At 41.1% G+C, this 19677-nt stretch overlaps 1 protein-coding gene across 17 annotated transcripts in view; it reads left to right on the forward strand.

Moving 5' to 3' along the window:
* Positions 1–19677, forward strand: part of LOC105915432 (C-myc promoter-binding protein) — a 101221-nt gene that overhangs the window by 68430 nt on the left and 13114 nt on the right. For 4 of the 17 annotated variants that reach the window (XM_036135951.1, XM_036135940.1, XM_036135943.1 and 1 more), the window contains 10 exons: positions 1508–1649; positions 6006–6152; positions 6440–6532; positions 8256–8375; positions 8512–8661; positions 9947–11016; positions 15391–15628; positions 15727–15830; positions 15965–16140; positions 18492–18653. In XM_036135951.1, the coding sequence (XP_035991844.1) occupies positions 1508–1649; positions 6006–6152; positions 6440–6532; positions 8256–8375; positions 8512–8661; positions 9947–11016; positions 15391–15628; positions 15727–15830; positions 15965–16140; positions 18492–18653 (2402 nt within the window). The remainder of the gene's footprint in view (positions 1–1507; positions 1650–6005; positions 6153–6439; positions 6533–8255; positions 8376–8511; positions 8662–9946; positions 11017–15390; positions 15629–15726; positions 15831–15964; positions 16141–18491; positions 18654–19677) is intronic. The other 13 variants (XM_036135946.1, XM_036135948.1, XM_036135953.1 and 10 more) reach the window with 4 other exon arrangements.

Below are 19677 nucleotides of genomic sequence, written 5' to 3' on the forward strand. Positions count from 1 at the left end.
GATCTAAAGTTAGTGTATTTATCCTTGATTTGAACAGGTAAATAACATTATCTGCCAATGGAATGAGTATATTGACCCCTAAAATAAGATAATTAGACACCCCGCACTTGAAATAAGATGATTGAGATGAATTGTTCCTATTCTAAGTGCAAAAATCTTATTCCATTGGCAAATCATCTTATTTACCTGCTCAAAGACACTCATTTTAAAAACATTTTACTTATTTCTAGTTCTGTTTTTGCAGTGCAGTGCGCGTTTCCATGTGGCGGATTCCGGCTTCCGGGTTTTACTCTCACAGGAAAAAGGTCCTGGTGTGAGGGTAGGACTTTTCAGCAAGCCTGGGGCGTGGTTTGTGTGCAGTAGGAGATGAGTTTGCAAATCTACCGATTTTATACCCTTAATTTATCATAAAACGTAGGTTTAAAATGTTTTTAGGCAAGAAAGTACAACTCCAAACTTCATCTGCGCAGTCAATTCATGATGGTTAAGAGCCAATTTTGATTCTGTTTTTCGGACTTGTCGGGAGCGCCACGCCTTCCTTGCTGGGGAGTCTGCAGTGGGAAACCTCGGTTACTGCAACATTTACTCGGCCAGACTGTCTATGCTTTCCCACATACTGCATCTATATAACATTACCGACAGTATAAAAGGTTTTCAGCCTGACTGACTCATGCCTGCAGTCAAAACAAAGGATGAAACAAGAACGTTTATTGCCTGTGGACACAGCTCTCTGGGAAGACGGACGGTTACTTTTGTTTACCGTAAACCTCATCAATACGTTCCAGACCCAAAATAGACGAGCTAAAAATGTTGCATAAATGTTATGTAGCAGTGATGTAGTCAAGAATGGCTCTTCCGAGGCCAAGACCAAGGCGAATCATTAAAATGAGACGTATATTCTGGGACACTATTTTTTTCTTCTAAAAAATAAAATAAAAAATATTTAAAGCACAAAATGGAGATTAAAAAGAGCCATTCTTCAACTAAAACTACTTATGGGTATTAAATAACCACTAAAATCCATTACACATCTCGGGTGTTCCCCTTAATATTAAAGGTGACGGTATTACGTCCCACTATTTGAGAAGCTCTGGTTTAGTCTATGGTGTCTTCTTGCTGCCACCCGCTGGATCGGAGTTGTACTGCAGTTTTCCTCACAACTTCTCCATATGTCATTGGGCAGATTTTCATTAACGATAGAAACACCCTAGGAAACAATGGAAAAGCTGCTATTATTAAGACAAATGAGAAAAGCTGCATATAACAAACCAAGTTTTCAACTGAATTCAGAGAAAATTGTTATCTCCAGTATTTTGTTAAAGGTTTTGTATTATGTTTTGTATAATGTATTATGTTAAAGCTTTAAAATAATACATAATTATTATTCTAGCTGAAAATATGCTGTGAAAATTGTTTTTTTTTCTTGGTTTTTCAAAGTTTTTAGAATTTCCGTTACATTTCTAGAGTGTTTGTCCCTCCAACAAATGTTCCTCCATTTTGCGTCTAGGCGGTGTTGGAGAGCACGTGGCCTTCCAGTACCAGAGGAGGATACTTTCTGTGGATGAAGCTGAGAAACGTCATTCTGGGCGTGGCTCAGTTCAAAAGAGCTCTGCGACGACATGGACCCCTGACCCAGAGCCCTTTCTCAGGTAACCGTTGGTCAGATATTACTGAAAGACGAAATGTTGTTTGGAACTGGCGCCAACCAAGAACATCTGGTATTTACAGGATAACAATTTTTTTTATTATTAATTTGGTTTACAGGTTGAATAGAAGTGGGAAAAATACATTTTATTTTCATCACTCCATGGGGTGCGCTGTAGCAGGCTTAATATGAAACTCATGTAGTAGTTGTTATTTTTCTATTCAACCGTGAAACCCCACTAGTAATATTTACAACTTAAATCATGTGATACAAGAGAAAAAATTGTGTTAAAAAAGATTACTCTTGAATTCTGGAAATTTGTTTAAAGGAGACATTATGAAAAATGTAGATTTGGCAATAAGTAAATGTCTTGTTGGTGTCTGAAAAACGAGCTGTTTCAAAAACCTCCCGATTATTACGTCACAGTCGGCAGGTAGTGCCCATCACCTAGCAACCCCAGCCCATCCCGTCACCTAGCAACTCGAGCAAAGTAACACTGTAACATACAAAACTTTAACACATCACTTTTATATCTTCTCTTACATCGATGTTATAATTATTGTAATAAATCTCATGCACAACCTAACATTCGCATTAATACATGATGAAAAAAAGTTGCATATAATACAACTAACTGTTAGCATGATGCTAATCTGCACTGAAAAGCAGCCCAAAACTGGGGAGGTGAAATTATCTGAGAAAGGTTTTATACTAAAAATGCAATGAATGTGTTGTTTAGTCCATAGACCGATCTTAAATGTTTAAAAGGAAACATAACAGGTCACCTTTAATGAGCCCCCGCTGTCACAGTTTAGATAATAACTGTTCATCAGTACTCCTCACAGCCCCACTTTATAAGCATGTATTATCCCTTCATGGTGACATAACACCTAAAAGGATTTAGAAGATTTGAGGTTAATATTTAATGTCTGAGAAACTATAAAATCTGAGGGAAAATCTGTGCACAATTTGAAGAATATTGATCAATGTTTTTTCCATATTTCTGGGAAATATAGCTGTAAAAGAATAATTTTTATTAATTAATTGTCATGTATGATGCGTGGCATAAGACATGACTTTAAAAAACAGCTACAAAATACCAGTGTTTAGTTCGTTTTCGTGCTTTTTATTTAAAAATATAAATAAATAAAAAGAATAGAAAAATACATACACATTTTTACAATAAAATAAAAAATTATAAATAGTAAAAAATACGAAAATAAATATTTTGCTTATTTATGATAGTTTAATAGTTAAAGCACATTAATATTAACTATACATTTATTTTAAAAACCTACTGTTATGTCTAATGTCATCAAAAGAAAATGTTTTCTACACTGCAAAAAGGGAGCTAAAAGTAAGTGAAATTTTCTTGAAATCATTGTAATTTTCCTTGATTGGAGCAGGTAAATAAAACTATTTGCCAATGGAATTAGATTTTTACGCTTAAAATAGGAACAATTCATCTCCATTGTCTAATTTCAAGTGCAGGATATCTAATTATTTTATTTTAGAGATGAATTGTTACTATTTTAAGTGCAAAAATCTTATTCCATTGGCAAATAGTCTTATTTACATGCTCAAATCAAGGAAAAATACACTCATTTCAAGACATTTTTACTTATTTTTAGTTCCCTTTTTGCATTGTAATAAATAAATAAAAAGATTAACCAATTTATTTTTTATAAGGGAGCATGTTAAGGTTTTGTATGCTATTTTCTAACATGATTGTATTTATTAAATAAATAAAAATGCTCTTTATAATCTAAATTAAATTAATTAAGGAAGACACAATTCAAATGTAGCATAATTTAAAAAAAACCTATTAGTTTTAAATGGTATAAACGGTGAAACTTTAAAGCATCTGTTTCAACGTGTTTGCTTTTACTTCCCCTGCATGCAGGTGAACTCTCCCACACCCAGTGCATGATAATCCCCGCGCTGCTAATCCCTGCTTTTTTAAGATCCTCCCTGTTATCAGCCGGCGCTCTGTGGTCCCGACCCGATTCAGTGCTGATCCACTTTGAAACACTCGGTTGTTCCAGTTAAAAATCATCTCTACCCCCAGAAAAGACGTAAAAACCGCACTGAGGTTTATCTCCTTTGTCCGCCGCAGCTATAAGCTGCTGTGTGTTGATTAGAAGCTGATTTCTGAAATGTTCTGGGTAAATCCTGGCACACGGTTTTCTCTGGAAGCACAGCTTCACCCAAGCAGAGTTGAAGATCTAAGAGTCTTGTGGCTAGATCGGATCAGGTTTAGTTCCAAACAGGTTGAAAATTAAGAAAATTATATTACTTTTTATCTCATTTAGTCCACTTTACAGCTTCTACAAAAACAATATGGTCTTCAACTGCACTACATTAGCATTAGCATCCATCCGGCCAATGTGGTATCTGACCATCCAATCATCGTCCGTCCATCCCTTTGTCTATTCATCCAAACATCTATCTATCTATTTATCCATTTATCCATCTGACCATTCATTCATCCATCCATCCCTTTGTCAAATCGTCTCTGTCCATCCATCCGTTCATTTGACCATCAGTCGTCTGACCACTATTTTAGATAGAAGCCTTAAATTCATAGTCATGTTTTATTTAGATTCTGCAACTGCATGGAGGGAATTTTGTTACATTATTGTTACAAGCAACGAACACATTTTGTAAATGAAAATTAGAAAAAAATGCAATCCAGAAATGAAGATTTGTAAAACTTCTTAATAAAAAATAAAAGGTTTTCGGAGTAACTTGGTTGTTTTGTAAGATTACATTTTTTTAGATTGTATTTTTTAAAATTTAATTTTCTCAGATTATATGGTTTTACATTTTATTTTTTTAAATTTCTCTTTTTCAGATTGAGTTTTACGAATTGCATTATTCTGTTTTTTCAGATAGGCCTGTCGCAATAATCAATCAATTGCATGATGGATTTCAATCCCGATTAATTAAAATAAGCTCGATAATTTGCGTATCCATGCTCGCTTATTTCCTGTTGTGTTTCCATCTCCTCTCTGAGACGGGATAAAAAAGGTTTCAGTTCGCTGCATCGGCGTCTGCTCACCCCTCTCTGCTCATTTCCTCAGTGTAGGAGGAAATGGGGGAATCCTGGCGCTAGTTGTCTGGTGGCTCGCGTGAGGCGCGTTCTACAATGCAGCAGCCCTTAATCAGGTACCGTAGTATGCGGCAAGCTAACAGCAGCTAGCGTTAGGTTATTTGACGGGGAGGTTCTCAAGTTTTCTCAAAGTTAACATGAAAGGCGTCATGAGGCAGAGCCAGAGAAACGCTAGAAATTAAATGGGTGTCAAAACCAAACACGAACGCTGCAGGGTTGGAATTTTTTTGATTTAAACCAAATGACGCCACCTGCTTAATTAGTCTGAGGCGGTAGGTGAAGAGGATATAAATGCATTGTTATGCTGTTATCATATTAGCTGAAAAAGGTCTCCAGAATTAGTTTTAGAAAAAATTATCATCCAGCAAAATTTGCTATCATGACAGGCCTGTTTCCAGATCATTCTCTACACTTCTCACTCTTTACGCACATTGACCAATAGAAATGTTGCTGACGTTCCTGCGGACCAATAGAAATGCGTCTTTGCTGCTCACGCCGGAGGAAAGCCCGCCCCCAGAAGTGAAGAGAACGTGATCTGGAAATCGCAATTTGAAAAGAACGCAATCGTAAAACTCAATCTGAAAGAGAGAAATTTCAAAAAATATAATTTGAAAATATAAAATCTGTAAAAAAGAATTTTGAGAAATAAAAATTGAAAAATATTAAATCTGTAAAAAAAAAAGAATTTCGGAAAATAAAATTTGGAAAATATTAAATCTGTAAAAAAGAATTTCAAAAAATAAAATTTGAAAATATTAAACCTGTAAAAAAGAATTTCAAAAAGTTTTTTGAAAACATAAAATCTGTAAGAGAACAATTTTGAAAAATAAAATCTGAAAAATAATTAAATCTGTAAAAAAGAAATTTGAATAATTTAATTTGAAAATCTAAAATCTGTAAGATTTTCTTTTTGAAAAACTAAAATTTTAAAAACTTAAATATGAAAAAAAAAATCTGAGAAAACAGCAGCAAAGTTACTCTCAAAACCTTCTTTTGATTAAGAAGTTTTTTCAAAGTTTAATTTCTAGATTGCCTTTTATTTTTTTCATTTCCATTTACAAAACCTCTTTGCTCGCAGCAATACTGGAACAAAAGTCACTCCATACAACTGGCCTGAGAAGAGCTGAGAGCTCTGGTGAAGTGTTGAGTTTTAACATTAAATCCACTGTGATGTAGCCACGTCTCGTTTAAAGCATAACGAAGCTCAGGTGAGACCTGCTGACGCTAGCAGCCATCTTTGTTTAACAGCTTGTTGTTTCTGGGCAGATGGCAGCGACCTGGACGCTGTGAGTCACGGCAGTCTGGATAGCTCTGCTGACCCTAACCCGGCCGAGCAGAGCCCCATCGCCTCTGACTCTGTCAAAGTAGACCCAGCTGACGATAGATCTAGCACAGGTACACTTCAGGTGGCGGCAGTCGCCACATTTTACCTCTTTTTTTTTTTTTTTTTTTTTGTTCTTTTCTTTTCTCTCATTGACATTTTTTTAATCCTCCCTCCTTATGTGCTCCGCTCCACTTGTTTTCCTCTTCCGTTCACACCTCCCTCCCTTCTGGCGCTCGTGATTCCACCTTTTTCCCCCCCCCCCCCCTCCCTCCCTGTCACTCCTCTGCGGTTTCCGCTCCGCTCTGTCCGTAACCCTGCCCTTCACCTTGGCCCTGCCTGTGCTGCCCTTTGCATGCAGTCGGCGGCGGGGGCGACAGCGCGGGGGCCAGGCCCGTGGCGGCCCGCTCACGCTGGGTGGGCTCTGAGCTCAGAGAAGCCGCTCTCCACCCAGGTAAACCTCTCAATCAGTCCGCCTCCTTCTCTTTTCCTCTGCATTCGTCTCTTTTGTCGTTTGATTTCTCTCACTTCCTCTCCGAGTCGATCACGTGATCCCACTCCTGCTCATTCCTGTCCTGCCCTTCACTCTTACTCTCAGTCCTCCGAGTGTTTTGTCATTGTTAATTATGCCGCCTAATTGCCCAGAGGCACATTCCCTTTGATTATGGGCATCATTTTAATCATGGAGACGGTGCCTCTACGGGCGCTTTGTGCTCAAAGACGGAGGGAGGCTGCAGCCAAGCAACGAGGATAGATGTGCAGTTCATTTAGTACAGGGGTGTCAAACATCCGGCCCGCGGGCCGGATCCGGCCCGCCGAACAATTCAGTCCGGCCCGGTGGCTAAATGCATTATCATTATAAATGTTTTTATTATTTTTTTTTTTTGCCCCAGTGTCCTGTCTGGCAATGTGGCAATAAGAATTGTTGTCTTAATGCCAAAAAGAGCTCATCAGATTTGACTTTCACAAGTGGAGCAGTACTGCTTTTGCCATAGTGCTCCGCTTGATTTATGAATGTGAATAGTTTTATTATGATTCATGCGGGGAATATCTCAAATGATATGGACGCTACAATGGGAACGTAGGAGAGGAAAGAACAATAAGATCAAAAGAAAAGGTGAAAGAGGAGATAAAAGGAAGAGCATGATAAAACAATTGAAAAAAAAACATGTACTTTGTTTAATTGAAAATCTGCAGTTCATATATTGTCCACAAGGGGCGCTGTGTTTTAATTAGCAGATTAAGCTTCAGGTGTGGAAAAATTTAAATCATTTCTTAATTTTTATCTGTTTGATGTATTTTGTCATGTAGGACAGTGTTTTTAAGTTCCAAAAAATGTGAATAAATGTTTTTTCAACATTGTATAATCACTGTGATCAGTTCTTATGCATAATGCACAAGTAAATGTTTAACTGAGTAAAAGTATTGTTGAAATTGTACATACTTTTCTTAAAAACGCTGAGGTTATTCATAATATATTGTGTAAAAGAGAAATTAATTTAATATAAAAATCAACAAGTCTGCTTTTATTAGTTCTATATAATCTTGCAATGAGTTTACTCATGTGGCCCTCTTGAGATCAGATTAAGCTGAATGCGGCCCCTAAACCAAAATGAGTTTGACACCCCTGATTTAGTATTTCACTGCTGAAAAGATTTCTGCTCAAACTTGCAGGGCAGTTGCATGCAGCTTCAAACTGTGTCACAGAGAAGCTGTGGTTAATTTAGACATGACGCCGTGAGCGGTTCGTGGAAAAGATGAAAGCGAGGATATTCCTCGGACAAACGGTTGCCTGGGAACCCAGAGATGTTGGAGTCAGCTTCAAGTCTTTGCTGTCAAAATCATCTGCAGCTGTAAAAGAAAAAAAAAGAAGAAAAAAAACGTCTTTATTTTCTTGCAGAAGCTGTAGAGCTGTGCAGGCGTCTGCTGGATGTCTTTGTCCGCCTCAGTGTAGCCGAACAAGAAGTGTGCCAACAGTTTTATTCAGCAATTTACTCCTGATATTGAAATAATTGTTCATATTTTTAGATTTGCTTTACTTTTTACTACTAGGTAGAGAAGTGTTCGTGCCAAGTTTTAGCTGTGAAACAGTCAGGTTATCTTTGGGTGAACTGCCATAAACTGTTAGCGTTGTTTTTTTCTGCACCTTTCATCTTTTGTACCTTTCGGTTTTCCAGGAGATCAGTCGGATTTGGGTTATAACTCCCTGTCCAAGGAGGAGGTTCGGAGAGGAGACCCCGCTCCCCAGGACGCAGCCGCCGACAAAGACGATAAGAAGGAGAGCGACTGCAGCTCCTGTCAGTAGCTCGTCTGATGTGACCCTCTGCTCTTTAACAAGCTAATAAATGATGCCGCTGCAGCTTCCTCCAGAGATCTTTCATGGTTTTGGCTTCTGAGTGAATCTGTTTTTTTTTTCTCCCCCTGTGTGTTCAGTGTCGGAGACTGAGAGTGTAAAGGGAAGCAAGGACTGCCTCCCTCAGCTGGACTTGGAGGTCAGTTCCTCCTTCAAACCTCGTGGCATCGTTCGGAGCAACTATCCGTACGGAGACTCCGCCAGAAAACCCAAGAGCTCCACGAGCGCAGGTACGTCCAGACCTCAGAGTTTAACGAGCGTCATGGTGGTGACCGATCTTTGACACCAGTCGATTTGTTGCTTTCTAGCTTCCAGTTGCAACGCATTAGTCGAGGCAAAACAAAACACGGCCTCTTTTGATCCTGATTAGAAAATCTGCAGCTTTTCAGATGCAAGGCCTCACATTTGATGCACAAAATTAATGCACAAAAAGCCCAAATCATCACTCCTCCACCACCATGCTTGGAAGTCGGTGTGTTTGTCATGCCAGAGGAAAAGCCTGTCATGGCCCCACGTCTCCACTTTGGTCTCATCCGCCCAACTTTTTGGGACAGCATTCATAGGCCTTTTGGTTGAATCCAAATATCATCCTCCATCTTTGCTCTGAATTTGCTAAGAAAAAAAAATTGACAGCTGAATGAAAGGTTTTCCACTTGTGATTGATCTCGTCGGGAAATGGCCATAATTCTCCAGATTACTGCTGGTGTCTTTCTGCTCTAGCGTTGTGTTAACGTGGCCCTCTGTGATGTAGCCTCACCCCAGCTCTGATGTTATATGGACTTAAAAGGTGCAACGCCTCGTTATTTGACTTTTGTTTTTATTTATACGTCAGTAGCTCACTCTGGTAAAGTTTTTATGAAATATTATCACGTCCTGCTGGCGTATTAGTTGTTATTTTTGGTGTTTTACGCTTTGTTTTGGCTCAATTTGTTAGTAAGTAAAGCCTTTCGTGTTTATTTACGATATTAACGGAAGTACGTACTGCATATGCACAGCAGGGGTTAAAACAAGGAAGCGGCTAACGGCTATTAGCATCTCCAGGTGTAACAATGAAGAAAGGTCCAAGATCAAGTGAAAAAAAAGCGCAAAATATATGATTCCAAGCAGAGTTGACTGATGTGAGTAAATGTTCTGATATGAGGCTCTTAAAGTTGCTGTAAATTGTTTTATTTAATTATTAACGGTTGGTCTTCGATCACATTGAGCTGCCGCTTTACTGTGAGACATTGCAGAGGGTCAGGCTCCGTCCGGCGTTATTTATAATAGATTTATTAGTTAAACAAACCTGTATTATGATAGTTCTGCGATACTGTTGGTAGATGGCGCCACATCTGTTTATTTGTTTATCACACCTGGTGCTGAGGCCATTTTTTACCCACAAAAACGACCATAAAACACTATCAGGATGGAGGTTTAGTGTATATAACCTTATTTTATCATCATATAACGTGGCTACACACCTTTAGGCTCCCAGTCTGAGCAGTAAGACGCTTTTTTTTCTCGTCTTTCTGTCAGGACACATCGCAGGTCTCCTCTTCACCACCTCGCTGGATGAAATCGGAGAGGTTCGCGCCAACAGCTTGCTCAGGAGACACCGGAGCGCCCTGGAGGAGGTGGTGGGCAGCTCCGCCACCACCGTGCTCGGCCTGGGTATGAGCCAAGCCGAGACCGACCCGGACAAGATAGCCGGACACCTGGGCGCTGATGCCAGGATCCTCTCCGGCACTAATTACAAGAACAAGAAGCCTCATTTAAGAGGTTTTGGAGGGCTGGAGAAAATGTCGGCTGACGCAGCGGGAGGCTGCAACCACAGAGAGGAGGAGGAGGATTACAGCGATGAAGACAAGAGCCACACAGAAGCCATTTTTGATTTTGAAGACCTGGATTTAGAGAAGCCTGCGCCAGCGGCCAAACACCTCAAAGCTCACAAAAAACCCGTAGAGCGCAGCGCCAGCTACGGCGGCATGAGCGCCGCGGCGTCCAAAGGCGCGGTGAAGCGTACGGACATCGAAACGGGCTACGACCCCCTCTCCCTGCTGGCCGCGGAGTCGCAGAGCGCTCAGCCGGACGTGAACCAGGACTCCGAGGGAGACGAGGCCGGCACGCCCAGCGCCCGCAGGAATCTGGCCCGGGAGATCGAGCTCTACATGAGCCACATGGACACCCCGCTGAGCAGCCGCACGTCCAGCTCCGAGCTGCAGGACCCCGTCAGCCCGCTGCTCCTGCACCCGTCCTCCGCCTTCCGCCGGTCCAGCCTGCCCCACGCCTCCCCCATGAGGAGCGCCGGCTTCCCGCGCTCACGCACCTTCCACCAGACCTCGCCCTCCCGGCCCATCTCCCGCCAGCGGCTCATGTCGTCCCCTTCCTGCCGGAGCTCCAGCACCAGCCCCAGCCTCAGCCCCTTCAGGGAGCGCGGCGACGGGGCGGGCCTGGCGTCGCCCTCCTCGTCCTCCTTCGCCCTGGACACCCTGCTCACGCCCACGCTGGACGTTTTCAAGACCAGCGTCGTCTCTGCCGGGAAGGGCGTGGCGGAGAAGGCGAGCCGCTGGTACTCGCGCTTCGCTACGTACACAACGCCCACCAAGGTACCGCCGCTTTAATTCCTGTTCGTTCATTAAAAGTCAGGAAGTCGTATTTGACTTTTAAACAATCTCGTGTGAATAAAACCTGTAAGGAAATAAGTAAAAAAAATTAGTGCAACAGGAAAAAGGAAAATCAGAATTCGCTACCCCCCTGTTTCATCCACTAAACATCTAAAAAGTAATTTGCTGTTTAGTTTTGGTTAAAGTCTGAAGAGCTGAATCTGCCCACTGAGCTATATAATACACTGGAGTGCTAATCATCGTCTGTTTAAACGAGTCACTTTTAAGCCACCAGCCGCCATATTGATACTCCCTATTTCCCCTCAGTAACTAGGGAATATGTGCGAAACAGCATCGAATAACGAAGATTTTCTCATGTTCAGGGGGGCTTAAGACTTTTAAAACGTCAAATGCTATATACTTTTATGTTATGTTCTAAAAATATCAAGTACTGAGAAAGTCATGTGCTGAAATATTTAGCATTTTATTCATTTAAATATATATATATAACATTTATAAATATATAAATAACAATATACAAACACATATATTTACATATGTGTATACATATATATACATATATACATATGCACATACTTATATATACATATATATATATATATATATATATATATATATATATATATATATATATATATATATATATATATATATTTAATATGAATAACATGTAAAATATTTCAGCACCTAATTTCCTAGTAGTTGATAGTATTAGTACATCCACTGACTGTAAAATTACCTATGAAACGTTTTCACACAGTCAGAAAACTGCTTGTTGTTGCAACCAAATCCTATGGGATTCTGTGAGAGTAGGGAGTAGCAAGATGGCGGCCAGTGACTTCAGTTTTTCGGCAAAATCAGCACTCCAGTGTGTAATATAGCTCAGTGAATCTGCCTCCTTGGGATCTGCTGCCATCTGCTGGCTGCCCGTTTAATACGCCAGGGTTCCTGCACAGTCTGGGAAAATTATCTGAACTATTTTCCAGGTTTGGATGACAAAGAGAAGACGATGTTTGAGCTTCCAGACCGTCCAGCGCTACTCTCTTTCATCAATCTAAGGCTACGTTCACACTGCAGCCTGAAGTGACCCAATTCTGATTTTTTTGCCCATATGTGACCTGGATCTGATCTTTTTATGACAGTCTGAACAACACAGATCGGATTTTTTCAAATGCGACCCAGGCCACTTGGATATATGGTCCTGAATCCGATACATATCTGATCTTTTCAAATGCGACCTGTGTCTGTACGGCCGGTGTAGGTACCAGATCGACTCGGGGCCTGCGCCTTCTGATGACGTCACTATACATAATTGGTTTAACGTTTGCACAATTGCGCAAAATATTGTAATTGGTCTGGACAACTTACTAAAGTAATTATGGCGGGGTGTAGGTTTTATTCGAGAGCGGGATTGCGGTTTGTAAACGGACAATTTTACGAAGAAATTCTCCATGGTCCCTGCGCCTCCCGATGACATCACATTATGGCAACACCACTCAAACAAACTACATAGAGCCCGCGGTCTGCAATTGTAACGAATCAATTTTATTAAGTTAATTTAGCGGTTTCTTTTTTCTCAAAAGCTTGAACAAATATTCAAGCCATTTTACAAAAAAAATAAAATCAACAAATATTTGACAATTGGCTCAATGTTTGGAAGAATATTGTTGACAAAAATGGAAAGGTTAGCCAGAATAATTTATCCAGCATATATCTTAAATGTACCAAATACCACAATAAAAAAATAATCAAATTCATCACAATTTCATCTGGAATAATAAAAAAACATGTGATCAGAAAGAATAACATCAGTACAAAAAGGAGGAATGAACGTAATTGATTTTAAAGTGATGAATGTCGTGATAAAATTCAATTTGGCTGCTCACTTTTACTAATAATTAGTTTATGGTTTAGTTTCCCTTCACAACTTAAAAAAAAAAATTGGAGGAATTAAATTTCTCTAAGGTTGTAACTTTAATCCTGCAAAATTACCGATTAAATTGGGTTTACCACACAAGTATTCCAAAATGATGTTAAAAGTTTTCATGCCTCGACTAATTTACAGGAAAATAACCGTAAATTAACAAAATAAAATTGATTTGTAACAAATGGAGACCGCGGGCATAATGTAGTTTGTTTGAGTTGAGTTGCCATATTTAGACGTCATCGGGTAGCGAGCCAATCTGGTACCTACACCGGGTCGCATTTATCCGACCTGTACGTCACTGATACTCAACAAACGTCACTATTCTGCGTCCTGCTATGAAGAAAGACGACACCCATAGCGGACTACAATGAGAAGAGCATTCAATGGACAGAAAGCTCCGGTTAGAAAATAAATTAATGACCGCAAAATGAGCGCCAGCATTATAATCCATGTTTACTTCCGCAAACACTGAGGACGCTTGCTACGTGTGACGTCATCACGTCCTCGAGCGCGTACGCGGGACACTTTGGTTGAACGCATTAAGTTCACACAGGAGATCACATACAAGTCGCATATATTTGGAAATGTGAACAACCACGCAAAAAAAAAAATCAGATTTCACAAAAAAATCGGAATTGAGCATTAAGACCTGCAGTGTGAACGTAGCCTAATAATCCATCTATCCTTCCTTCCTTCCTTCCTTCCTTCCTTACTTACTTACTTACTTACTTACTTACGGGCCGGTGTCCTGCAACATTTAGGTTGTACTGAGCCCTGCTAATAAACAAATGATTAATGAATGCTGAGATTTAGGTGTGTTGGACTTTAAACACATCTTAAAGTTGCAGGACATTAGCCATTAATGACTGGATTATGACACCTCTGCTCATCATCCCGTTAGTCCATCCCTCAATACGTCCAGGAACGCATTCGTCCCCGTCCTCGCAGTCAGGGTCCGAAATCAACCCTCGGCAGACGCCACTGCTTTTAATGCGTAGCAGTGGTGTGACAATTTCATTCTTTTGTTTATTTGTAACCGTTTAGATTTTATTGTTTCCCATGTTCTCTCTTTCTATTGTATGTTGTGATTTTACTCATTTTGTTAAGCACCTGCTGGTTGAGTGCTATATAAATAAATTTTGATTGATTGACTGAAATTTTCAGAGGGTAAATGTTAGCACCTAATAGGTCGTGTTTTTCAGCGACGCCAGAACTACAGCAGCTACGTCGCGTACGTTTGCTAACTAGCGTTTAGCTCTGGCTAATAACGTAGCAGGATCATGTGGAGATATTTAGCAGGAGTCAGTCAGAATTAATATTTTGGCCGATAAAAAAATACGCTTGGCTGGTTGATTCTTACATGTACCGGAGAATCAGGAAGGTAATTTCAGTTAATTATTATAGTTTGAAAACAGGCGCGAAGGGACTGTAAGTTGGTAATTTTGACTTGGAAAACTTGCAGGAACCCTTGTTTGTTAAATACAGGGTTCCCACGGGTCCTTGAAATCCTTGAAAGTTTGTAAATCTGAAAAAATAAATTCAAGGTCCTTGAAAGTTCATGAAAACAGCCAAAAAAAACACCTTGTCCTTGAAAGTCCTTGAATTTTTTTGTGGGGTTGAAAGTTCACACGGATGACGACTCATGTGTCATTATTTTACTACCACACGACTTTTAAAATTATGTTGATTCCGCAGACTTTTAATTTTTAGTTCGCTCTTCTTCGTTAGTTGGTAGGCTACGGTTTAGGCCTACATGCGTCCAATAGGTTACATTCACGCAGTGTTGCCAACTCAGCAACTTTGTCGCTATATTTAGCGACTTTTCAGGGTCAAAGTCAAAAACTACTTTAATCAAAGATGAAAGTAAGTGAAACAAATTGATATAATTCTGAACATCTCAATGCTGCACTTTTTTCCATAAAATTCCATGAAGCGGTAGGCTAATGTACATCTTATATGTAATGTAGTATGGCATAGCCGTGTACTGTGGATATAAATGTAGGCTATGAATATGATCAATATCAATGTAGGCTATAAATTAAGTCCACTTTCTTGCATCGCTTCTGACCCAACAACTTCTATGCCGTTTAGTCTTTTATTGAATTTGCATTGTATTAAAATATGATAACCTATTCAGCGGTCACAGTAGGTAAATGCCGCCACGTGTGGTCCTTGAATTTGAGGAAATTGGTCCTGGAAAGTCCTTGAAAGGTCCTTGAATTTGATGTTCACCAAGGTGTGGGAACCCTGTAAATAACCAACATTTAGGAGCTTCATGCTGAGGCTAAAGTCTATTACAGATCTCCTGTCAGGCTACTTGAGCTCCTCATAGCTCACGTCCCTATGATCATAAACGCCACAGCAAACCGTAGCTCTAGCGCTAATAGACATGAGTGTGTCTCTCTCTCCTCTGTCCTCTGTCCTTCCAGGACGCCAACAGCGACCGTCTGAGTGTGTCCTCCCTCAGTGTTGGAGACCCAGACTGCTCGTCCATGCAGGATGACGCAGAGTGTGAGGACACCGAGTGTCTTGCCGTCTCCCCGCAGAAGAACTGCCCACCTGGCCCGTACGGGTCCCGCCGGAGCCCCAGGCGGAGCCCCGCCCACTCCAGAGTGGACAGTCCCACCGCGAGCCGCAGCCTCGGGAGACCGACGTCTCTTCCTCCTGGTGAGAACTAGTTTAGCTTTGACCTCCATGGTGGCGCCGTATAATCCACGTGGCCGGGTTAGTTATTTAATCTGAAAGCTGAAGCCTCCTGTGTGCAGGGTGTCCTCTGTCTCTGACCGGGTTCCCTCTGCCGGACAAGTCCGACCTCGGGTCGTCACGCTACACCAGCAACACCAGCATCTTCAACAACTACGCCATGGAGGTTAAACCACTAACAGCGCCTTTGAGCAACGTTTAACGCATTTTAGATGAATCTATTCTTGACGATAGCAGAATTTATTACTAACAAACTTAATCGTTTGGGTCGTTAAAGCTGTGCGCGTTTTCTCCCTGCAGCTGCTGATCTCCAGCTGCTCCCGCTGTAAAACGTGCGACTGCTTGGTGTACGACGAGGAGATCATGGCCGGCTGGACGGCCGACGACTCCAACCTCAACACCACCTGCCCGTTCTGTGGGAACCCCTTCCTGCCGTTCCTCAACGTGGAGATCAGGGACATGAGAGGACCTGGAAGGTGGTGATGCAGGAGCTCAGTCTCATTTTTTCATGTCAAGATCGCTGCTTTCCAGACTCTGTTTCAGTAGTTCACACTTCCTTTTGGGTGGATGGATGGTAGGAAGGACGATTCAGAGGAAGGTTTAAAGGAAGGAAGGAAGGAAGGAAGGAAGGAAGGAAGGTTGGTAGGTAGGTAGGTAGGTAGGTAGGAAGGTTTGAAGGAAAGAAGGTTGGTAGACAGGGACGTGGAGACGTGGAGATCAGGGACATGAGGGGACCTGGAAGGTGGTGATGCAGGAGCTCAGTCTCCTTTTTTCATGTCAAGATCGCTGCTTTCCAGACTCTGTTTCAGTGGTTCACACTTCTTTTTGGGTGGATGGATGGTAGGAAGGACGATTCAGAGGAAGAAAGGAAGGTTTGAAGGAAAGAAGGTTGGTTCGTAGGAAGGTTCGAAGGTAGGAATGTTCGAAGGAAAGAAGTTTGGTAGGTAGAAAGGTTTGAAGGAAGGAAGGTTGGTAGGTAGGAAGGTTTGAAGGAAGGAAGTTTGGTAGGAGGTAGGAATGTCCGAAGGTTCCAAGGAAGGAAGGTTGGTAGGAAGGTTTGAAGCAAGGAAAGAAGTAAGGTTGGTAGGTAGGAAGGTTCGAAGGAAGGAAGGAAGGTTGGTAGGAAGTTTCGAAGGAAGGAAGGTTGGTAGGAAGGTTCGAAGGAAGGAAGGTTGGTAGGAAGGTTCGAAGGAAGGAAGGTTGGTAGGAAGGTTCGAAGGAAGGAAGGTTGGTAGGAAGGTTTGAAGGAAGGAAGGTTTGAAGGAAGGAAAGAAGTAAGGTTGGTAGGAAGGTTTGAAGGAAGGAAAGAAGGAAGGTTGGTAGGTAAAAAGGTTCGAAGGAAGGAAAGTTGGTAGGTAAAAAGGTTCGAAGGAAGGAAAGTTGGTAGGTAAAAAGGTTCGAAGGAAGGAAGGTAGGTAGAAAGGTTTGAAGGAAGGAAGGTTGGTAGGAAGGTTTGAAGGAAGGAAAGAAGTAAGGTTGGTAGAAAGGTTTGAAGGAAGGAAGGTTGGTAGGAAGGTTTGAAGGAAGGAAAGAAGTAAGGTTGGTAGGAAGGTTCGAAGGAAGGAAGGTTGGTAGGAAGGTTCGAAGGAAGGAAAGAAGGAAGGTTGGTAGGAAGGTTTGAAGGAAGGAAGGTTTGAAGGAAGGAAAGAAGTAAGGTTGGTAGGAAGGTTTGAAGGAAGGAAAGAAGGAAGGTTGGTAGGTAAAAAGGTTCGAAGGAAGGAAAGTTGGTAGGTAAAAAGGTTCGAAGGAAGGAAGGTAGGTAGAAAGGTTTGAAGGAAGGAAGGTTGGTAGGAAGGTTTGAAGGAAGGAAAGAAGTAAGGTTGGTAGGAAGGTTCGAAGGAAGGAAGGTTTGAAGGAAGGAAAGAAGTAAGGTTGGTAGGAAGGTTTGAAGGAAGGAAAGAAGGAAGGTTGGTAGGTAAAAAGGTTCGAAGGAAGGAAAGTTGGTAGGAAGGTTTGAAGGAAGGAAAGAAGGAAGGTTGGTAAGAAGGTTCGAAGGAAGGAAGGTTTGAAGGAAGGAAAGAAGTAAGGTTGGTAGGAAGGTTTGAAGGAAGGAAAGAAGTAAGGTTGGTAGGAAGGTTTGAAGGAAGGAAGGTTGGTAGGTAAAAAGGTTCGAAGGAAGGAAGGTTGGTAGGAAGGTTCGAAGGAAGGAAGGAAGGAAGGAAGGAAGGTTGGTAGGAAGGTTTGAAGGAAGGAAAGAAGTAAGGTTGGTAGGTAGGAAGGTTCGAAGGTAGGAAAGAAGGAAGGTTGGTAGGTAGGAAGGTTCGAAGGAAGGATTGAAAGGAAGGACGGAAGGAAGGATGTTTCAGAGGAAGGAAGGATGATAAGAAAGAAGGTTTGAAGGAAGTAAAGGAAGGAAGGTCTGAAGGAAGGACGGAAGGAAGGATGTTTCAGGGGAAGGAAGGATGGTAGGTAGGAAGGTTTGAAGGGAGGAATGATGGTAGGTAGGAAGGTTCAGAGGGGGTTGAGTGGATGGTGACCGATCAAAGGATAGAGGGATAGATACATATTTTATTTAGTGGGATGAGGAATAAAGTCTAGAAATATTTCCTGTAGTTGTATTTTCATTTTTCATGTTGATCTGGACAAGGAAGCTCCTTTTTCCAGACTTTGAGTTATAAACTTAATTTATGCTTTTTTTCCAGGTGTTAAATTAAGTTTTTCAGTAAATTTGTGAAGCAGAAAATTTCAGCTTATAGTAACCAGACCCAACAGAATAATAATCACCATTATTCACGGTTTTAATGTCATTAAAACTCCACCTCAGTCCATCATCAGCTACTACTTTTGATTTTAAAGTAAACTAAACCATGTTTTCTTCTTCTTTAAGGCTCTTCCTGAAGGGCAGTCCGTCCGTGGAGGACGCCATGACGTCATCGTACTCCGCCTCCACAGGTTTGGACACGGGGACGTCCACGTTGTCCACGCCGTGTCCCACCACAGCCGTGTTCCCCCCCTCACCAACCGCGGCCGCACGGGACTCCCCTGGAAGGTAGCTCCTCCATTCATCCGCATATTTATGTCGAACATTAAATATTTCCAACCATAGAGGCAAAGCAAAAGGAAAAAAGGCCGTTAAAACGTACATATTGTATTAATAATGCATGAAAAGCAGCGTGCAGCACCTAAACCAAGTCAGACTTGAAACACAGCATCAACAAATTTCACAATTCAAAACTGCAAAAGCACAAAAAGAAACAGAAAATTAAACAAATCGTCTTGCACTGCAGGGTCTTATTTAATTTTTATTTTTTAGTTCTTATTTAATTCTTCCTGGTGCAGCTTCCAGTTGATCAGAGCACATAAAGCCCGGTGGAGCTGCTGCATCCACTGTCCCAATCTGCATTGTAAAGGAGCCCAGAGGCGATCTGCTCCTCCTGGGCTCTCAGCGAGCAGACCGTCACAAAGAGGACGATTATCAAATGTGTGATTAAAAGCACTAGCTGCTGCTCTAAGCCTGAATTACACAGCACTCTGGCTTTGGGAGAAACATTTTGAATCATCAGGGCTCAGATAATGAATAATAATAATAATAATAATAATAATACATTTTATTTAAAAGGCGCCTTTCTAGACACTCAAGGTCACTGTACAAAAGGGTAAAAAACAGAATGTCAGAAACAAAATCAAGCATTTAAAAAATACCGAGGCTGGGACAGGGAAATTGATATTAAAGAGAATAGGCAGTCTTAAATAGATGAGTTTTGAGTTGTGATTTAAAATGGAGAAGTGAATTGTACATGAACAACTAAAATAAACTATTTTACTAAACCTGTTAAACAGATGACGGTTGTTAGGTGAAAGACTGAACATAATGTCGATGTAACTGTGCTGATATTACTATATTATTCTGATTATAAGGCGCACTTAAAATCCTTAAATCTTATAAAAAGAATTGATGGTGCACCTTATATATGATTACCGTTGTGCTCACTAACTGATTATATGAGGTACAAGTCATTCATAAATCTGTTAAAATGTGTACAACAGACTTTGGTTAGCAACAAACCCGCTTA

Source organism: Fundulus heteroclitus, chromosome 4, assembly GCF_011125445.2.
Source record: "Fundulus heteroclitus isolate FHET01 chromosome 4, MU-UCD_Fhet_4.1, whole genome shotgun sequence".
In the NCBI taxonomy this organism is placed as follows: domain Eukaryota; kingdom Metazoa; phylum Chordata; class Actinopteri; order Cyprinodontiformes; family Fundulidae; genus Fundulus; species Fundulus heteroclitus.